The sequence below is a fragment of the Lepisosteus oculatus genome, chromosome 3, assembly GCF_040954835.1.
Source record: "Lepisosteus oculatus isolate fLepOcu1 chromosome 3, fLepOcu1.hap2, whole genome shotgun sequence".
Lineage (NCBI taxonomy): Eukaryota > Metazoa > Chordata > Actinopteri > Semionotiformes > Lepisosteidae > Lepisosteus > Lepisosteus oculatus.
The window spans coordinates 72,801,117-72,820,396 of NC_090698.1; the positions used below are offsets into that span (position 1 = coordinate 72,801,117).

Sequence of the window (19,280 nt, forward strand, 5' to 3'; positions counted from 1 at the left end):
GGTGTTGTTTGTTATCATCCTTCATGTCTTCTCATTTGCGGTGAAGGTTTTCTGCTGCACCTGCTTTTACAAGTGGTTCTTGTTCCGTAAAGGACGGGACTCCTGTGGCTGCCCTGACATCTGACTTCACTCATGCCGCTCAAAAGTGGAAAGTTCCCCGGCTGCATGCTTGCATTGGCATTAGAAAATGTGCTTGGCGTATCAGTGCGTGTCAGGCCTTTCTTTTCAACCCCAAGTGCAAGATTTCAGCTATTCCTCCTGTTTACCACCTCGCTGATGAGAAGGGTTACAAATGTGAGGAGGGTTGTTTTGATAGTCAGCTGCTAAATCAATCCCAAAGTGTCATGCAGGTGTTTCTTGCAGAGAGTCCACCTCAACAGCCGTTGATACCCCTAATTGCGTTCTTTGAAATCAACTTTTCCTCCTTTAACTTTACTGCAAGACAAATAAAATGTATAGGACGTGGGAGTGAAGAGCGAAGAGCAGAGGAGGGTCTGTTTGAAAAGCTCTGCTCTCTTGTGCTCTGCTCGCCAGGTGCCAGAGTTTGAGTCGTGGTTTTGGGTGGAGATCTACCAGGTCGGCGCTGGGGCCGAGATCAACGACAGCGCCCGCTTTGCCAACATCACCGTGCCGGAGAGCGACAGCCCTCGAGGGCTCATCTACTTTGCGGTGGGCTCCCGCGTGCCCGCAGCCCACCAGAAGACCACCTTCCTCAGCCTGCAGGTGGCCAGAGAGGCCAGCAGCAGCTCCATCGTCTCTGTGCGCTACAGCATGCAGGTGAGGGCCTGGTCTCAGGTGTGTTTATTGCCGCACAAAATATTTCCCACTGTGTGCAAAAATGTCATTTTTGACTTGTCTGTTCAGAAAACATTCTTTCAGTAGCCTTGTGCATCATCCTGCTGCTCTTTGGCAAACATGAGACAGGCAATTATATTCTTTTCAGAGAGTAATAGTTTCTTCCTGGCTATCCTCCCATTAAAACCAGTCCTTTTTCAGATGGCTGAGGCATGAACACTGACATTAGCCAATGTGAGAGAGGCCTGCTGAATTGTTATTTTGTGGCTCTCCATGACTTTCTGGATGGTTTTCTGGTTTGGTTTTGGGTAAATCTTGACAGGACGACCAGTGCTGGGGAAAATACTTTCCATGTATTGATCATTTGTCTGTCAGCAAATGAATGGAGCCCAAATACTGTATTTCCGTCAGAAGAATGAGAATAGACCAAGTCAAAGTCTGGACCCAAACCTTAATGAAATGTTATGGCAGGAGCTGAATTGAGGAAACTGTCAAATGTCTCTGACTGTAAGCAATCCTGTAAGGAAGAATGAGCCACTGCAGGAGATGTATTGACAGTTCCAGGAAATGTCTAGTTGAACCCATTGCTGCTCAAGGAGGTGCCACCACTAACTGAACTAATACGTACATGTATTTGTGTAATACAGGATGTTTAATCAGGCTATTTTAACCTTTTATTGAGAATTTCACAAAGATCTAATTACGTTTTAAGTCTAAAATATATGAGAATGCCAACCAACCTAGGGTATTCACAAAAAATGTCTGAGAACTGTATACTATACTACTCAAATAAACATATGGATGTGCTCATACAAAATATATTCAGTATTGACTTGAAACTAACTGCAGCACACCACATTAAAATGTTTTAACTGGCAACTAAGAAAAAACAGTTGCGATAAACACTTCTAAGTTCACAAAAGTTTAAATAAGTGATTTCTTTAATCAGCTCTTTACATGGCTGAATGAACGTTTTTCAAACTGATGATGATTAAAGACCTCTAATTAAGAATGAAACCACCCCTGTGCTGAATGACCTCCTAGACCCGTTTCTCTCCCAATTCAATTCCTTCGCTCTGTAACTTGTTACAGTTCTCCAGCTCCCACTGCTCCACTCCACAATTTGTGTGGAATTGAATTCTTGGAAAATCCCAAGTGCAATTGGGTTTTTACTACAAGTTTATTTATACACCCATAGATATACAGGGATTTGCAGAGCAGGTGCACGGGTTCGAGCTGAGAAACATTTTTGTGATCTTTATAAATCAAACCTATTACCTGGGGAGGGATACTTGTCTCTTGTGAGATGGGGGCCCTGTTGACATAAAGGGTAGTGCATTGTTGAAATACAGAAACACGATTGATATTTGTAACATTCCTGTGTATTATAATATATTTAAATATAAGGAACAAGGCAATGTTTATTCCATGCTGAAAAGAGAAGACAAGGAACACAACATTTTAGCTGTGGAGCCTTCTTCGGGTGTGATTCTTCGGGTGTTCACAGGCTCCACAGCTAAAATGTTGTGTTTCCTTTTCTTCCCTTTTCCTCCTTTGCAGCAGGGAATAAACCTTTACCTGTTCCTTTGCAGCCTACGCATGTTGACACAGCTCCCTACTTGAACTATTCAAGTATTACTTTCCAATAACATAGCAGTATCATAATTCAACAGATTCCTTTAAGATTTAACACTAGCTCATTCATTTTAGTAACAGTAACAGATGCTTAAATTGTCTCAGAATGCTGTGGGTTATGTTGGCAGCAGACATTGAGCTGAGGAAGACTCTTCTTGACACCAAGTTACAAAATGCCTCTGAATTCCACGTTCAAGGGCACCCTTGGCTTTGTTAGCAAGGGCCAGTGTGACTAGCAAGAACTGTTTTTAAAGAGGATCAAACCACCAGTTTAATGAACTTGTTATCAGCCGTTACAGCTCGTTGGCTGCCTTGCTCTGACCGCTAGAAGCACTTCTGTGCTCGCGGTCTGTGTGGTCCGTGACTCAGGAGGAGGGAATGCGATTAGCTGTGTTAGACAGGTCAAAGACACCCGGGCTTTTTCATTTCTTCTTCAACCCCAGTTTCCTGCACTGAGAGGCAACTTTTTGGTTGAAATAAGCAGGGTAGCGTGCTTGGATCTCAGGATAAACGAATGTGCAGAGGATGCGACACTTCATATGCAGTATCACGCTGTTCTGCAGAACTGGGCCTACAGCGCCAGGCACGCAATGCTTTGAAGCATGTTGTAACGCAGCTTCTGGGAAAGGAACTGTTACATTAGGGTTTAGTGTGACAGAACCTGTATAGAAGCTCCTAGGACACCAGGAGTTCAACATTTCACAAATTTACTGATTATGAGGGAACCGGATTGGTTTAAGCAGGAGCTCCATTACACCAGGTGCTACTTTGAACCCAGCAGCTGATGATCTACATTGGCCAGGAAAACGTATCTTACCAACTTGTGAGGTGTGGATCACAAGCAGCCTTGGTTCCTCATGAAATCCACAAGATTCTGTTGTGGTCGTAGCTGTGATCACCGAGACATGGGCAGTTGGAGTAGTGAGGATAGAGTGTCTGTTGTAGGGGGAGGTGGGGACATGCATTGCTGGGAGGTGATACCTGTGCTGGACTGAATACCCCATGTATGTGCACCTCTAAATATCCCTCTAACTATGAACCAACAAAAAACCATTGAAAGTGCAACAGAAGCACTCCAGACCTGTGAAGAGATGTCCAGGGGTCTTCCCATCTCCCTGTGAAAGGAGACACTCAGTATCCGCGTGCAACACTGCGGTTAAGATGAGTGAAATGTGAAGACTACAGACCAGCGATCACTGACCGTGGGCTTTAGAGGCAGTTAGTCTGAACAGTGTTTTTTTCACTATGGGAGAAAATGGAACAGCAGCAGAAGAATCACATAAACATGAGGGAACATGCAAACTTCACACAAACGCACCCCAGGACAGAATCAAACACAGGACCCAGTAATGTGATACAACAGCTTTATCAACCTAATCACCATGCCTCTCCACTGCATTAACATCAACAATGAAACATGAAATGATGTTTCATTTAATACCATATTACAATAATCTTTTCAGTACCAAGAAATACATCTGCAGTTGACATATCCTGTCAAAGCCTGGCATTAGACAAGGGAAATATTTACTTTATGCAACACTGAGCTTTAAATTTCCTTTGCCCTTTTCCCAGATATGATCAGTCTAGAATGTTTTGTTTCACAAAGCCCCACTGGCTGCAGCTTTTGCATCATGAAGTGCTTCGAGAGGCTGGTCATTCCAAACACACTGGACCCGTACCAATTTGCCTGCTTGCCCAACAGATCCACAGATGACGCAATCTCCATTGCCACACACACTGCCCTAACCCATCTGGATAAAAAGAACACATACGCAACACTACTATTCATCGACTTCAGCTCAGCTTTTAACACTATCATTCCAGAGAAACTAGTCAAGAAACTCAGTGCACTTGGTCTCAACACCACCCTCTGCAACTGGATTCGGGACTTTCTGACAGGCAGACCTCAGGCTGTCAGGCTTGGAAACCACACCTTTGGCACACTAACTCTGAACACTGGGGTCCCCCAGGGGTGTGTGCTTAGTCCAATGCTCTACTCCCTCTACACCCACGACTGTAAGGACAAACACAACACCAACTCCATCATCAAGTTTGCCGATGACACCACAGTTGTAGGTTTGATCACAGACAATGATAAGAGGGCCTACAGGGAGGAGGTCAATCTCCTTACAACGTGGTGTGAAGACAACAACCTCACCCTCAATGTCAGCAACACCAAGGAGCTGATCGTTGATTTCAGAAAACTACAAAACGGTCATGCCCCTATCCACATCAACGGGACTGAAGTGGAAAGGGTCAGTAACTTCAAATTCCTTGGCGTCCATGTCACCGAGGACCTCACATGGTCTCTCAACGCCACCTGTCTGATCAAGAAAGCGCAACAGCGCCTGTACTTCCTAAGACAGTTGAAGAAGGCTAAGATATGTCCCCAGGTCCTCACTAACTTTTACAGATGCACTACAGAAAGCACACTGACAGGCTGCATCACAGTGTGGTATGACAACTGCAGTATTGCTGACCGCAAAGCCCTGCAGCAGGTGGTGAAATCTGCCCAGTCCATCACTGGGGTTGCCCTCCCATCCATACAGGACATTTATGACAGACGGTGCTAAGTATCATCAAAGACCCCACACACACCAGCTACAGACTGTATGACCCTCTACCATCTGGAAAACGGTACTGGAGCATTCGGGCCCAGACTACCAGACTCAGAGACAGTTTTTACCCTCGTACTATCAAACTGTTAAACTCCCAGCCTGTCTCGCCTACGATCTGAACCTCACGGTGCCTTCTTTCTTACCAAAAACTCAAACACACATTGAAATCTACCTCTACCTCACATGTCAAGAAGCTCACTCCCCATAATTTTCTATCCTTTATTTCATTCTGTTGATGCATGTTTTTGCACATCTCTTGTTGTTTTGCACATTACCTGTTGTCTCTGTCTTTCTTTTATTATACAGTTGTATTGTTGTTGTTGTTTTTTGTACTACTTATCGTCCGAGAGCTAGTTAAATAGCATTTCGTTATACCATATAACTGTATATGAGTATAATGACAATAAACTTGAACTTAATATATACAGTAATATATATATTGCTTTTATTGTGCTTCAGGAACTGAAGAAAGCTGAGCCAGCGGTACCCACATCAATCTGGCCGGCAGTAGCTGGGATGGATTTTGTGAAATCGGAGGGGCTGTTGACTTTTGAAGCTGGGCAAAGAAGCACAGTACTGGACATCTCCCTCACCCCTGACCGGGCCTCTTCCAACCCCCTGCCCAAAAGGTTCCAGGTGGTGCTCTCTGAGCCCACAGGGGGCGCCAAAGTGCACCCAGAGTTTAGTGTTGCCAATGTGACCATTGTGTCCGACCCAGAGACACAGGCTGTGTGGGCTCTGGTGGAGCAGCTGCAGCAGCCTCTGGAAGAGAGCATCATCAACCGCGTCCTGCAGAACCTGGCCAGCAAGGTCGTGGCAGAGGTCACCAAGGAGCAGCTGACAGCTGTCACCACTGCTCTAGCGAAGGTGAGAAGCAGCATCACTGCTCTTTTTTTTTTTAGATCACTTTATATACAATTTCTTGTATTGGGAATTTGTCTTTTCGCATACCCCAGCTTGCTCTCCATGAGACACACAGACAGGGAGAGAAGCTGGGGGTCAGAGCGCAGGGTCAGCCATTTATACGGCACCCCTAGAGCAGTTGGGGTAAAGGGCCTTGCTCAGGGGCCCAACAGAGTAGGATTCCTCTGCCGGGGGCCACGGGATATGAACCGGCAAACTTCCAGCCACAGGCGCAGATCCTTAGCCACAGAGACACTGCACCGATTCTTCATAGCAAAGCCATGTTCAATTCAACTGTCTGTATCGCCAAGGACTCTTAGCCTCAGACTCTGCAGAAAATGTCCAGTTTGGAGTTCACATCATTCAGAATGTATTTCCCATGTTCTGTGCAGATCAGTGCAAATTCAACATTTAAAACTTCAGTCTCACCTTAGGGCTTCCTTCCATCCATATAAAGGCATTTTTATTGGAAGTTCAAGGAAAACTCCTAGAACTTAAAAGTTGGGTTCTATGAATTATGTTAATTAGACCATTTATCATTAATATGGTGTAACTAGAAAAGGCCTTTTTGAAGTTGATGTTTTGAAGTATCATTTATAATATTATACATTATGTTCTGCTTCATCTGTTATTATGCTAAGCTGTAAGAAAAACCTGTTTGCAGCTTTCCAGTCTCCAGGTTTAAACTATGCAGCTTGCTAGCTCTCTAGCCTGGTAGCCCTTGATAAATGAAGGATAAATGATTTGGTAATTCGATGCACCACACTTGAGGACAGGAGCTCCCGATCCTGGTTCTGGGCACTCACACACCTGCTGCTTTTCATTCCAGCTGAGCTCTTTACTTAACTGGGTCCTTAACTGAACTAACAAGCGGCTGGATCGGAACTTTTGCAAGCGTTCTTTTCTTTCTGCTCAACATTTTTATTACGTTCCTGATTAAAAGACCGACTCTTATCATGATCAGGAACTGAAAACAATCGCCGTGTTCAGATCGATCAAAGTATTAGATTAATTAAGGATTCGATTATGTAACTGACAGCTCAACTGGATTCAAAACATGTTTTGTAATAATACCATCTGTGAAGTAGTATGTTACTGAAACATTATTGACCTCTTGTAATCACTCAAAGCTATCAGCAGAAGTATCAGTATCAGTTTCTCTTCTCAGACTTTTCTCTTTCAAGTCTTATGACGTGCAGAAATGTAAAAAATCTTAATGTATTTATCTCTGCCGTACTGCTGCCTGAGAGACCTCCAGATAAGCGCAGCATGTTCTCCTGCTGATCTTATAAATGGGATTAGTAAACCAGTACTAAACCAGTAGGTGGCGATCTTCCATCCAGATCAGAACCTCCATTGCAATGTCCCATAAAGGCACCAACCTTTTGTTCTGACAGCTCTCAGATGGAAGTGCCAGCTCTCAGATGGGGCTTTAAACTGAGGTCATTAAAGATCCCTTATCACTGTTCGTCAGCTCATAACACCGAGCTCAACACTTCAGTGTCCTTCGGTGTCCTAGCTAAATTCCCCCCCTGGGTTGTACAATCTGGCCTCCCCGAAGTTCCTCCTTAATAGATCCACTGTGCAGTCCGACTGCTGGTGCAGAATAGCTGCCGTGTGGCACTTGGGTGTGTGCTGCTGTTCAGTAGCCAATGAAATGCTGAAGGCAGGATAGGGACAGTAGACTTAACCTTAAGAGTTTTTTTGAAACTCAAAAGTTAGCTATTCCTAAAGTGCTGAACCACACTTTATCTGGCGACTAAAAGTGCCTGTACAACTGCAGAGGGGCAACAGACACTGTGTACCTTTGTGCTGGGGCACTCGGGGAACCCTAGCAACCATGAGTGGGAACCGGCAATGAAGGAAACACATCTGGTCCTACAGTAGCTCACTCCAAAACAAAGTTTGCTCTTTGTTGCCAAGTTTCAGTTTTTTGTTTTATTCTTCCTTTATTCATCTGTTAGTTCAAGTGCAGGGGAAGATTAATATGGCAGAGGAAACAGCTGTCCCTGAGGGCTTGGTAAAAATAAATTAAAGATATATATGTTAGCTCCAGTCTTCTTCCAGGTTGTCAACAATAGGCAATGTAGGCCTGGTGTTATAGTGTGTCTGCATTCCTATTGCTTTCAAGGCAGTATAATTTAATCTCTCCTTTTTTTGTACAAAACAATTTCATTCTGCCACATTTCAGTCGTCAAGCATAAGCATTAATATAACTGACCTTCACTGTGGTTACGAAAGATTGAACAATAACGGCACATACAGTAGAATCCATTCACCTGTTCAGGTGTAAATACCCAAACAGAGAAAATGTCAACAACGACCAAAGGAAACCTGTTTCCCTTCTAAATGCAAAGTATGTGTGAAGTGGCTCTAATCATACTGTGATAACTGTATAACAACTAGTTGTTGTTGATTATTAGCTCTTACATTATTCATCTCTTACTGAAAAAACCTTTTCAGCCCATTTTGTGTAATATTTCATGCAATCAGCATGAGGAAGAGTACCATTATAACTTTGTACATCTTAAAGCAGAAGTATCCTGTTGAGAATTGATTGTTAAACTCATTTTAAGAGCTCTGGGCCGGGGTCTGGTACAATAAGTATGGGATCATAATAAAATATATCATTCTGAATTCTCTGACATTCACAGTGTGCCAGAACTCCATTTGTAGATGGTACACAAGGTGGAGATTTGCCAGAAATAAGACTGATGGAACTTTGGCTTGTCATGTCCCCATAAGAACATTATAGAAACTATTGAAAACCTACTCAAAAAAGGTTTCAAAACCTCGCTTTTCCTCAGGCACTTATCATTTCTCACATAGACAAGTAGCATTTGAAAGGTAAAGAAGAAAGTTAAATCTCATTGATGGTGCCTACCCAGCACCAATGAGGTTATTAGTACTGAAATTTCTCCTGGAATTTCAACATCTGTGACATTAATCTGAATCCATTGAGGATATTTTTTCTAACACTTGACTGAGAAATATCAGAATTGTCAATTTCGGTGCTTCTGCTAATCCCAGCCTTAAAAAAGGGCTCTTTGGTTGGCACTTACAGTAAATAAATTAAATTAACACCACAGATCTGCATGTGTAATTTCTGGACTTGTGCAGAATATTAAACGCCGAAGGATCTTAGTATGGTATCGCCTGACATGCACATATTTTCAGAAGCCCTGGCAAAACAAGATAAACTGTGCTAAGGTACATCTGAGACTGCAGGAGATTAAAGATAACGAAGCTGTTCAGCTCTTTAACTAAAGCATCTTAAAATGATCATTCTTTTTCATTCTGCATTCTTTATACAATACTGTTCACGATGAGACATTGGGCAGTGAACCGCTCTTGTGCAGCTGGCCTGTATTCCAGGAGTCCTCTGATTTCGTTTCATCCTGACTAACCTCATGTGCTTGGGTGTGTCCTAGGTGCTGATGGAGGGCGAGCAGAGCTCTCTGGCGGACAGCAGTAGGAGCTTGACCTATGACCTCCTGTGTGCTATGGCCAACCCCACCCGCAAAGACACACGAGGCCTCAGCCAGCTGTCTGAGGTCACAGAGCGGTTCGCTCTCTCCCTCCTCACTGACACAGCCTGTGGCTCCCAGGGAATCAGGTAACGCCATTGCATGATGGCCTGTCCGACACTTGCTTTGCTTATTCTGAGTAGAGTCCACGGCTGCCTGAGAGTTTAGATGGACTGTTGACAATGTTAATGTAAGAAGACCTGTAGTTTTCACTCATCCAAATACAGCTTCTGTTCATACAATCCACATTTGTCATGCTGCAGGAGTATTTTTAGAAACAGCGATTACCTGGTGGGCTTAATCATCTGTATTGCGCAAACGATTTCCTCGGGCTTCCTCAGGAAATGGCAGTATGAGGTTCTCAGATCAATACGCTGCTAACAACCAAACAAACAAGACGGGCAAAACGACCTTTCCCCCTTGTAATTTTTCATCTAGTGATCTGTTATTGTTATAAAAGGCTGAGAAAGGACCGATACTAAGCAAAAGAACACAAAAGCTTAACCAGCATTTTTTTTATTATGGTTTCTATTGCAATCGGGGCTCATAAACAGCCAATTATCAACTTTCCCTCACTTCCCTGAGAAAAACAACAACAATCCATCCCCTGCAGATATTCTTAGTTAAACCGTATTAGTCTTTCCATGCACTGAACCAAAGTAAACAGTAAGACTGAACAAAGAAGGAGCCAGGGCACTTTCACTGTAAAACCCTGCCAGTCCCCCCAGTGAGTGAACCCATTTGGTGGCTCAGACTCCACTGAGGTTGGCTGGCAGTATCTTTCCGTGGAAGCTTTGCTTTACAAGCTACTGCGGAGCTCCTCATATCAATACGTTTTTGAAACAAGACAAGCAGATAAAAAGCGACAACACAGACTGGACGGCAATCCATTTCATTCGTCCGCAGTCGGCCACGCGGCACATTTTCAGAGTACAGGATGCTTCAGTGCTCTTATCTTCTCTTTTCTGTCTGAGCTACTCTGAACACTTGTAGATTCAGAATAATGCACCGCTGTGACCCGTGGCATTTTATAGACGTGAACTTTTAGATCACAGAATAGCCCCTGCTGTTTTGCTGACATCTGTAAAACACAATACTTTACGGTCCTTTTGTGCAGCAGTTGAGTAACAGGGCCATTTGGCCTCCCAGCAGCCTGCCAACAGCTAGCCTAGCCCATTCCAGGACGGGGGCTGACTTCCTTTATCTCGCCTGGAAGAAGCAGCCCCTCGGTGCGGTCCTGCGTCGGTCCCAGCGCAGCGGGCGGCGCAGGCAGAGCGGGGGAGCGCGGCGTGACGCGAGCCGCGGGCCGGCCTGCGTCACGGAGGAGAGGGGCAGGAGGAGTGTTTACAGAGCAGGGCGCTGCAGGGCAGCACCCAGGAGAGCCAGCACAGGCTTGCTTAGAGCACTCATCATAGACAAAGGGGCTTTTTTTTTTTTTATTCGTGCCATTAAGTAAGAACATTGGAGATAAAAAAAAGGGAAACAAGATAAGGGTGATTGATTTCAGTGTCTGTTAATGGGCTGTTTATGTAAGAAGCTTGGAACCGGGCTCATGAGACTTCACTGAGGGCCCCCTGCCAATCTCTGCGCTTACGCTTGGACAGGGCTCACTGTGGGAGCCTGGAAGGACACGGAGTGCCTACAGCGAAGTATGCCTCCCATCGGCCAGAGATTTTTATTTTTGGATCCAAATTAAAGTTCAGCGTTTCATTCCGCGAAACAGCAAACACCCTACTGCCAAGTTTCCTTTCGGTATTTTATCTCTGGCTGACGTGAGCCTCTTGCGGATTGCCCGTATCGCTCTCAGAGCTCCTTAATCTTCGGCGGTTACGGTACAATCAGCATTCTGGGATAAAATGCTGAGCCCTGCGTTAGAACGGGTTCATTCTACCCTTTGTAAGTAACACCGATTCACACTCTGATCCGTTTACAGTGTTGCTTCAGTGCCCTGCTCTTGCAGAAGTGCTCCCAGACTGAAAGGCAAAGAAAAAGCCTTTTAACCAATTCAGGTGTAATGAGTGTCATTTTGAGACATATATGAGAGAGACCCCTTTCAGCATTGTTTATGGCATTAAAAAGCATCCCAGTCAATTAAGGACTTGCCCAATAATTGAATTACTCTGATATTTAATTAATTTACCAAAAAAGAGAGAGTTTTGCTTGATCCCTTCTCGTCTTTTCCTGATGCAGTCTGACTGTCCTCATTGTCTTGCCTTGCCTTCCAGGGGTAAGACCATACTAGACACCTGCCCATACATTTCTATTGGGGCCTTCCACTGGTACCCTCAGCAGATCAATGGGCACGCCTTTGAAGGGAAGGACGGGGACTCAATCCAGGTCCCAGAAGCCCTGCTGGAGGTACCAGCTCTGCCTCCTGACCGCGTCCCCACGGCCGCCTGCGAGAAAGTGCAATTCACAGAGTACAGCAGCCAGCAGTGGTTTCTCACTGACAGCAAGCCCACGGCGCTCAACAACAAGGCAAGCTCATTACACAGGGGGAACCAATACAGAGGCAGACTTTTTTTCTGTGCTCCTGCTCGTTTTTCACAGCATGGCTTCTTTTCAGTGTGCAATCTGTTGATCTTTTCAACAGCAGATATCAGGAAGATGCTGAAGGTTTCATAAATGTGTGCAAGTGCACCGTGCTTTTCATTCCATAGTCTGGATTATAGCTGTTGTGTTAATCAACCGAAGTGTATTTATCTGAAAAATGCTCAGCTTTATGTTTATTGCCCTCTTTTTAGTGTGCTTTAAATCTCAGTCTATCAAAAAAGGAAGTTTTTTATCTTGACATTTTACTTAGACTGCTGTACACCTACAGTAAGCATCATGTTGCCACAGATTTTTTTTAAATAATGTAAACCAGGAAGTGTAATGTTAGACAGACAAGAGTGAGCCTCATTTCCAGTGCAAATACAAAATATACAGTGATAACCAACATAATGCAATAGAGTTGTATTTTTTAAAGTATTTACTTAAAATTACATTATAAAATAATCCACTATACCAGTATTTCTCATTTACTCAACATTTGCCACCATAATTCTCTCCCAGTCCAATCCCTTTCCTTGGGCTAAATGCCTGTACAGGATGAGAAAATACTAACTTTACTACCTTACTTTGATGATGTTGAGGATTTTAAAATACCTAAACCGAGTCTGCACTGGAAGTTGCTGCAGTGGGGAAGATGTTCTGTTGGGTTAAAATTTTAAGGAGTTTACGTTTTAAGAAGCTGATGCCAATTGTACCAGTCCTGCGTTTTTAAGTGCTCTTGTTGTCTCCTAGATCTTTTCTCTGAGTCTCAAAGGCCGTGGATCCCAGCCCCTCTCAAGTAATAATGAGGTCAAGTATCGCATTCACACTCCCGCTGGGCGCCTCAAGCCAGGCCAGTCCCTGTGCCTCCTGTGGAACCAGGCTTCTGAAAGGTACTGTCCTACTCAGAGTGCGACGCCCCAGAGCACAGACACTAGATGGGCCGGGTGGCTGGTTCCAGATTCCCACTCATTCCAGGGAAAGATCCGTTACATTGGTTGTGTTGATGTTGATACGACAGATCTTTTCTAAATCTTGAGATCTAATAGCATACAGTACTCACCCCCCACCATTACACACACAAAGCGTACAGGAGACTGCATCCCAAAGGGAACATTGTCCTGGATCTCCAGGGCTGTTTTTCCATTTCTGCTGTTGCTTCTTTCCTCTACAGCTGGCTGTCAGACAGTCAGTATTGCCGGGTGGTGGACGACACAGCGAACTTCGTGGAGTGTGCCTGCTCCCACTTCTCCATCTACACAGCGTATGCACAGACCGATAGCCTGCCTTCCTACAATGAGGCCTTCTACACTGCGGGCTTCATCTGTATCTCAGGTAGGGCTTAGAGGTGCTCTTCGCTTCACAGAAACGTCTCCTTACAATCTTTCATACAAATTGGTTCTGGGTTTCCTTTGGTCATGAGGTCATGGGTTTCTAAAACTTGTACCCAAACAGCACAGACTGATCTAGGCCACTTGTACCTTTTGAAAATGGTGTGGCACCATTATTTTCATAAATAAGAAAAAAATGTGCTTATGTGTTTATCGAGTTATGATCAAAACATTTCAGGAAATGATCAACTGTAAGGTTTAATCAAGTGACAGCTCTGTAATCTAGTCTTACTGAGGTAAAATGTTACTTTTCAGCGATATAAGTAAGTATATATTCAATATACTTTTTTCATGACAAGGTGAGTTGGCCAAGTACAGTATGTCATCAGGAATCATTTACCAATCAACATAGACTAAAATCAGGAAAGATTTAGAATGTTTTAAATAATACTTTCTTCTTCTCCATAGGATTCTGCTTGGCCATCCTGTCCCATGTGTTCTGCTCCAGATTCTCAATGTTTGCTGCCAAACTGCTCACACACATGATGATGGCGTGTTTGGGAACTCAGGTGGGCCTCTCAGGTTCTGTAAATTTTTACAGCTTTGCTTACTGTTTATTAGAACAAGCATGCAGTTAGCTCTGATATGGCAGCTATCCTGTTTTTCTGAGTGCTTGGTTTCTGAGATATTCTCTGTATTTGCTGGGAGGAATACTACAGTGTCATGACTGTTGGTTTTGGTGTGGAAATTTCATATAAATTCAGTGATGCATTAAAGCAAAACATTTCTGTTTTAGTTAACATGGATGTAAATAATAGTGGTTTACTTCACTTGGTATGATAGTTCTGTAGCAGAAAACATCAAAACTTGAAAAAATATGTTTTTTACACATCTGCATTTTTACACAAATATGTCTTAATTATTACTTTAATACTACCATATATATTTTATAAGGAAACTAAGATTCTTTATGGCAGACTGAACTAATGATTATTTTAACACTTTTTTTATAAATCTCATTTTAAAAGTGTCTTAACATACTGTCTTATCTGTTGGTTTGGTAGTATCAGTACTTCAAGCTACATTGTGGAGCATGTGACTTTTCCTCTTCAGGGTCAGTTTACACTCCTCCAATTTGGGGGACACCTCTGTGTTCCAAGGTGTTAGAATAGGATCATCTCTATCATTTTTCCTTAAATGAGTGCATTTTCACTTAAATAATTGTCCATAAAATAGTTAGTTTTTTTCCCTGACATTTTAATCCCTGACCTCTTTGTGGGTGATAGTTATTTTTCGTTGTATTATGTTAGACTGGCAGCAGGGATGGTCAAGCACACGAGAACTAAGCACAGAGCACGTGATTTTCCAGATGAAGGAGAACTGGGGGAAAGTTGTGAAAAGACAAAATCTGTTAAACCTGGCGAGGTGCTAAATCTTCACAGTTCACTTAATTTGCATGACATGTGACAGGTTTGCGCTCTGTAAATGACTATAAAAGTGTGGTGCGAGTTACAGTACCACAAGAAATATCCCATTTGTTAACGTGTCCGTGCTCAGTGGTGCAAAGAGATGTGTTGTTCAGTGCTGTACCGTGGTTGTTGTGTTTCTTTGTGTATGAGAGGAGACTGTGCTCTTGGCCAGGCTGGGAGAACCTTCTCCTGGGTTTCTATAGACGCCACACCCAAGACACACTAACTGTTGTGGCTCCGATGGTATAAAACAACACTGCATCCCTAGAATTCAGCAGCTACACAATCTGTAACAGCTGGAATCACTGTAAGGAACGCTGATTGGTAGTTACAGTATTTGTTTTGTTCATTGTATTGTTTCATGCTATGAAGTCCCAATGAAACACAAGTATGGAACAGAGAATGTGGAAAGATGAAATAATTGCTGTGCTTTAGTTTCTCACATCAGTAGAAAAATTCAATGCAAGAACATGTAAGCAAGAAAAGACATTGTTGCATATTTTCACCTCCTTGTCCTGATAAATCAGTCTTTTTTATTTTTCTTCTTACTGTGCTCTCTCTTCTTTTTCTCATGGTTAATGCACCAGATGGAATCTTCTCCTAATACTGATACACCTGAGTCCCAGTAGATGGGAATAAAGTGTTGTTTTCAGTGTTTGTTCTAATTGTGAGCAAGAAAAAAGCAAAATGAACAACATGTTTTGGGTAATGCAACCTAGGGAGACCGGAGACCTCCCTGACAACAGAATCATTTTTAGCCTCCCCTTTTCCTATAAAACACAGGGAGGGATGTGAGTGTTAAACTGGTGAAAGAAAAATGTGACTAGTTAGATGATGTGACTGAAAGCTCATCTGGTGTGGCCCTATGAATTTTAATGGGGTCGATTCTCGTACCTGGAAATTTCCACTGACATTACTCATCGTGAGCAGACAGGGCAAGCAAGCTTCACTCTTCTCCTGATGGCAACTCAGTAGTTCCGTTCTTTTTATTGCAGAATTTAACCATTGCTGGAAAAAGAGGCATTAGGTTGTGAGTGGAAAATTCCCATCTTTTTAATACACCTGCAGGACAGAAGACACTGACTGATGCAGTGGTCATTTTTCTCCTTAGAATATGGCCTTACTGGGGTCACAGTTTGTCTACTGCAATTCTGGTTACACTGCTGTTTTTCAGGGCTAATTCAAACAAGACTAGTTTTAAACCAATGCATAATTGTGAATAAAAAACTAATAATTTTGAATAAAATTCTGCTTAAGTTGACATGCAGAGACAGATATCTAATGCATAAAACCTTGACTTCTATTGTTTTTAATTTATATTTTTTAATTTAAGCAACTCTTCAGATTCATTTATGGTGTTCCTTTCACATCTTCCAGATATCCGACAGTTTTGTCTGAAAGTTTTTATGCTACTGACTAGAAACTCAGTGTAAGCTATGAGAATAATAAACATCCACCCATAGCACTCCAGATATTGAACCCAGGGTCCCAGCCCTGCAAGGGGGCAATATTAACCACTGCACTGCTGTGCTGCTTAGATGATGAACAGTTTAATGTAAATATATTTTGTACTATAAATATGATGGTAATGCATATCTGTGTTTGTCTGGAAACAGATCAATACAAGCATTACAAGTTGAGATTACAAATTGCAATTTTTGGAAAGTTTAAAATATCCTTGTCCCTAATGCAAGCTTGTGATTACATGAACATCTTTGAATGCTGAATTGCATCAGGTTTTTATTATTATGATCTTCTGAAAAATCATCAATAATATTTAAAAAAACATGAAGAATATAATTGCAGGATATATTATTTGCTTTTTTCTAAATGGAAAACCAAGTTGTTCAGTTTAATTAAATTAACTCTTGAATTTAACATAAAATTAAAAGTGATGTTGTGTATTAAGAAACCCTAACTATCTCGTTCTGTCCAGCAATTCAGATAACTCCAGTCCCAGACTGGCAGAGAGGCAATAAAAATAAAAATAATCAGCTACCAAATATAGTCGTATGCATAACAGTATAATGAGAATAAGACTCTTGACTGTTCTTGAAAGTTACCACTTGACCTGTCATTGTGGGTCCTATTGTTCCAGCCCTATTCAAGCATTCTGGGCTGTTTCCACAAGGTGAATGAAAGGCATTTCTTTATAGGTGAAGCCTGCCAACACAAGCCTCCTTGAAGTTTTTTTTTATGTTGTGCCCCTTTTAGTCGTTCCCTAGGGAAAAACAAAAAGTTAAAACCAAGGAATTTATTTGGGAATCACCATAAAGAAAACGCTCGAACGAAACCCAAATCTTAAGAATGGAGCAAAACGATTCTATCTAGATTCTTTGTTTAAAATACTGAAAGGTATCCTCAATCATGCAAACACTGGAGGGCACAAATGAAAAGTAAGCACAGGCACACTCAGGACTGAAAACAGGAAGCACTTTTTTACACAGAGACTGGAATCTGTTAGTGTTCTTAAGGCTGTTTTTTTAAGGAAAAGTGTGATTGGTTTCTCATGAGTTTCTGATGGGGTGCTGCGGTGGCTCTGTGGCTCAGGATCTGCGCCTGTGGCTGGAAGGTTGCCGGTTCAAATCCTGCAGCCGGCAGAGGAATCCTACTCCGGAGGGCCCCTGAGTAAGGCCCTTAGCCCCAACTGCTTGTAAATGGCTGAGCCTGCGCTCTGACCCCCAGCTTCTCTCCCTGTCTGCGTGTCTCATGGAGAGCAAGCTGGGGTATGTGAGAAGACAAATTCCTCATACAAGAAATTGTATATGGCCAATAAAGTGATTTTATCTTATTAAAAGTATCCAAAATGTAAAAAGTCAGACAAGCACTATATAATTCATTAGGCTACTTTATCAGCTTTATGGTTAGAATGACAGTTCGCCTCCAAAGAAATAGAAAATCACCTATAAACCCATTTGACACTAGAAAAAGACAAGATAAAATAGGGCTACAGAATGGCCTAAATGACCTCCTATCATTTTTAAAGAGATATAAGTATCATTATATATAAGACTTATAAGTATCATTATTGTTGAGATTTGTACGAATTATTACAAATAGGACATAAGCTTCAGTTCAGTCCTACAATGACATGTGAATATGTAGACATAATTAGTTATGACATAATTATACCAGCTGCAAGAATGACTTCCAAACTAGTTCAATTGAAATGTTAGCTCTGCAAATACCTACTTTTACAAATTCCCAATATTACAGGATTATGGCCTGTAATGATTTAAAAATGAAACCTTAATATTTACTTTTAGTTACATTACCATATATTACTGAATAATAGGAATGCAGTGAACTCTTTGTGAATGAATGGATTAATTTTGTTAGGAGAGGATATACAGTATTATGCAAGTGAATGCGTTGGAAAAGAATATGTGATTATACTTTCAAATCATTAGCAGCTCAATATAGATTTTAAATGTACATTTTAAAATTGTGGATGTTCTTTCATCTCTCCTTACCTTTAGCATTTTGATGTTAATTCCTCTTCAGGTGGACTGCTGTCTTTATTTTTCAAGCTTCTAAGAATGAACAAAAGGAACAGGACTACTAGTTTCCTGGCAACCTCACACTCAGACTACTCTTCTCCCTTAGCTGGTCACAGAACTTGAGTGAAGAAACAGCAATGATATACAAATAAATGAATAATACTGAATAACAAAAATAAATAAAAATTAGTAATTACAAGTGAAAATGATGCTCCCTTATATTTGTCTAGACGCTACAGGTAACTATTCCATGCTTTGTCCTGAGAATGATATTACAGGCAAATGAGAATTATATTATATTACACAGTAACATACAGTATACAGATGATAATGAATTAGGCTGAATCAGAAGGATTGTTTACTGCCTTCAGCTTCCCCCTGTCTGACATTGTACTCCTTTTGGGCTGTTGACATTTTTGCTTTAGAAAAATAAGGGCCTCTCTTTGTTTAGCCATCTCTGGAAACTTGTCTTAAAACTGTTTCAAACGCTGGTCTTGCACTGTTCTAAAAAAATACAAAAAAAAACGAACGAGCTTGACAGCCCAGGTATTGTGGATCCTTCATGATTTATTTCTGTTGTTGGAAACTGGAATGATTTGCTGAGTCAGTGCACAAAGTAAACCGCAGAAATTTGTTTCCTACATATTGGCAGGAGTCTCTGTGTGGAACCACACTCTCTTTCAATTTATTACCTGGGCTTGCTTCGTCATAGCTGTCTTGCCATAGCAACGTCATCTGTGCATATATTGCCTTGCATGGTAAAGATTAAAAAGTCATCATTTCTAGGAAATTGAATGACTTGGAAGCTGGTATTCATTGCATCTAATTTCCTTCTGCTTTTCTGCAAAATTACGGAATTTCTTCAGCCTGCAATATGTAGTATCGCCAACAGGCGGTGCTGTAAGATGTATCTGTAGGTTTTCTTTATTGCTGGTTTGATCTGATAAGATTTTCTACTCGGGTGTAA

The 19,280-nt window shown here is 42.1% G+C and overlaps 1 protein-coding gene across 2 annotated transcripts in view; it reads left to right on the forward strand.

Moving 5' to 3' along the window:
* Positions 1–19,280, forward strand: part of adgrv1 (adhesion G protein-coupled receptor V1) — a 203,650-nt gene that overhangs the window by 107,420 nt on the left and 76,950 nt on the right. For both annotated transcript variants that reach the window (XM_015360604.2, XM_015360609.2), the window contains 7 exons: positions 535–777; positions 5,511–5,918; positions 9,386–9,570; positions 11,707–11,959; positions 12,767–12,906; positions 13,188–13,348; positions 13,813–13,913. In XM_015360604.2, the coding sequence (XP_015216090.2) occupies positions 535–777; positions 5,511–5,918; positions 9,386–9,570; positions 11,707–11,959; positions 12,767–12,906; positions 13,188–13,348; positions 13,813–13,913 (1,491 nt within the window). The remainder of the gene's footprint in view (positions 1–534; positions 778–5,510; positions 5,919–9,385; positions 9,571–11,706; positions 11,960–12,766; positions 12,907–13,187; positions 13,349–13,812; positions 13,914–19,280) is intronic.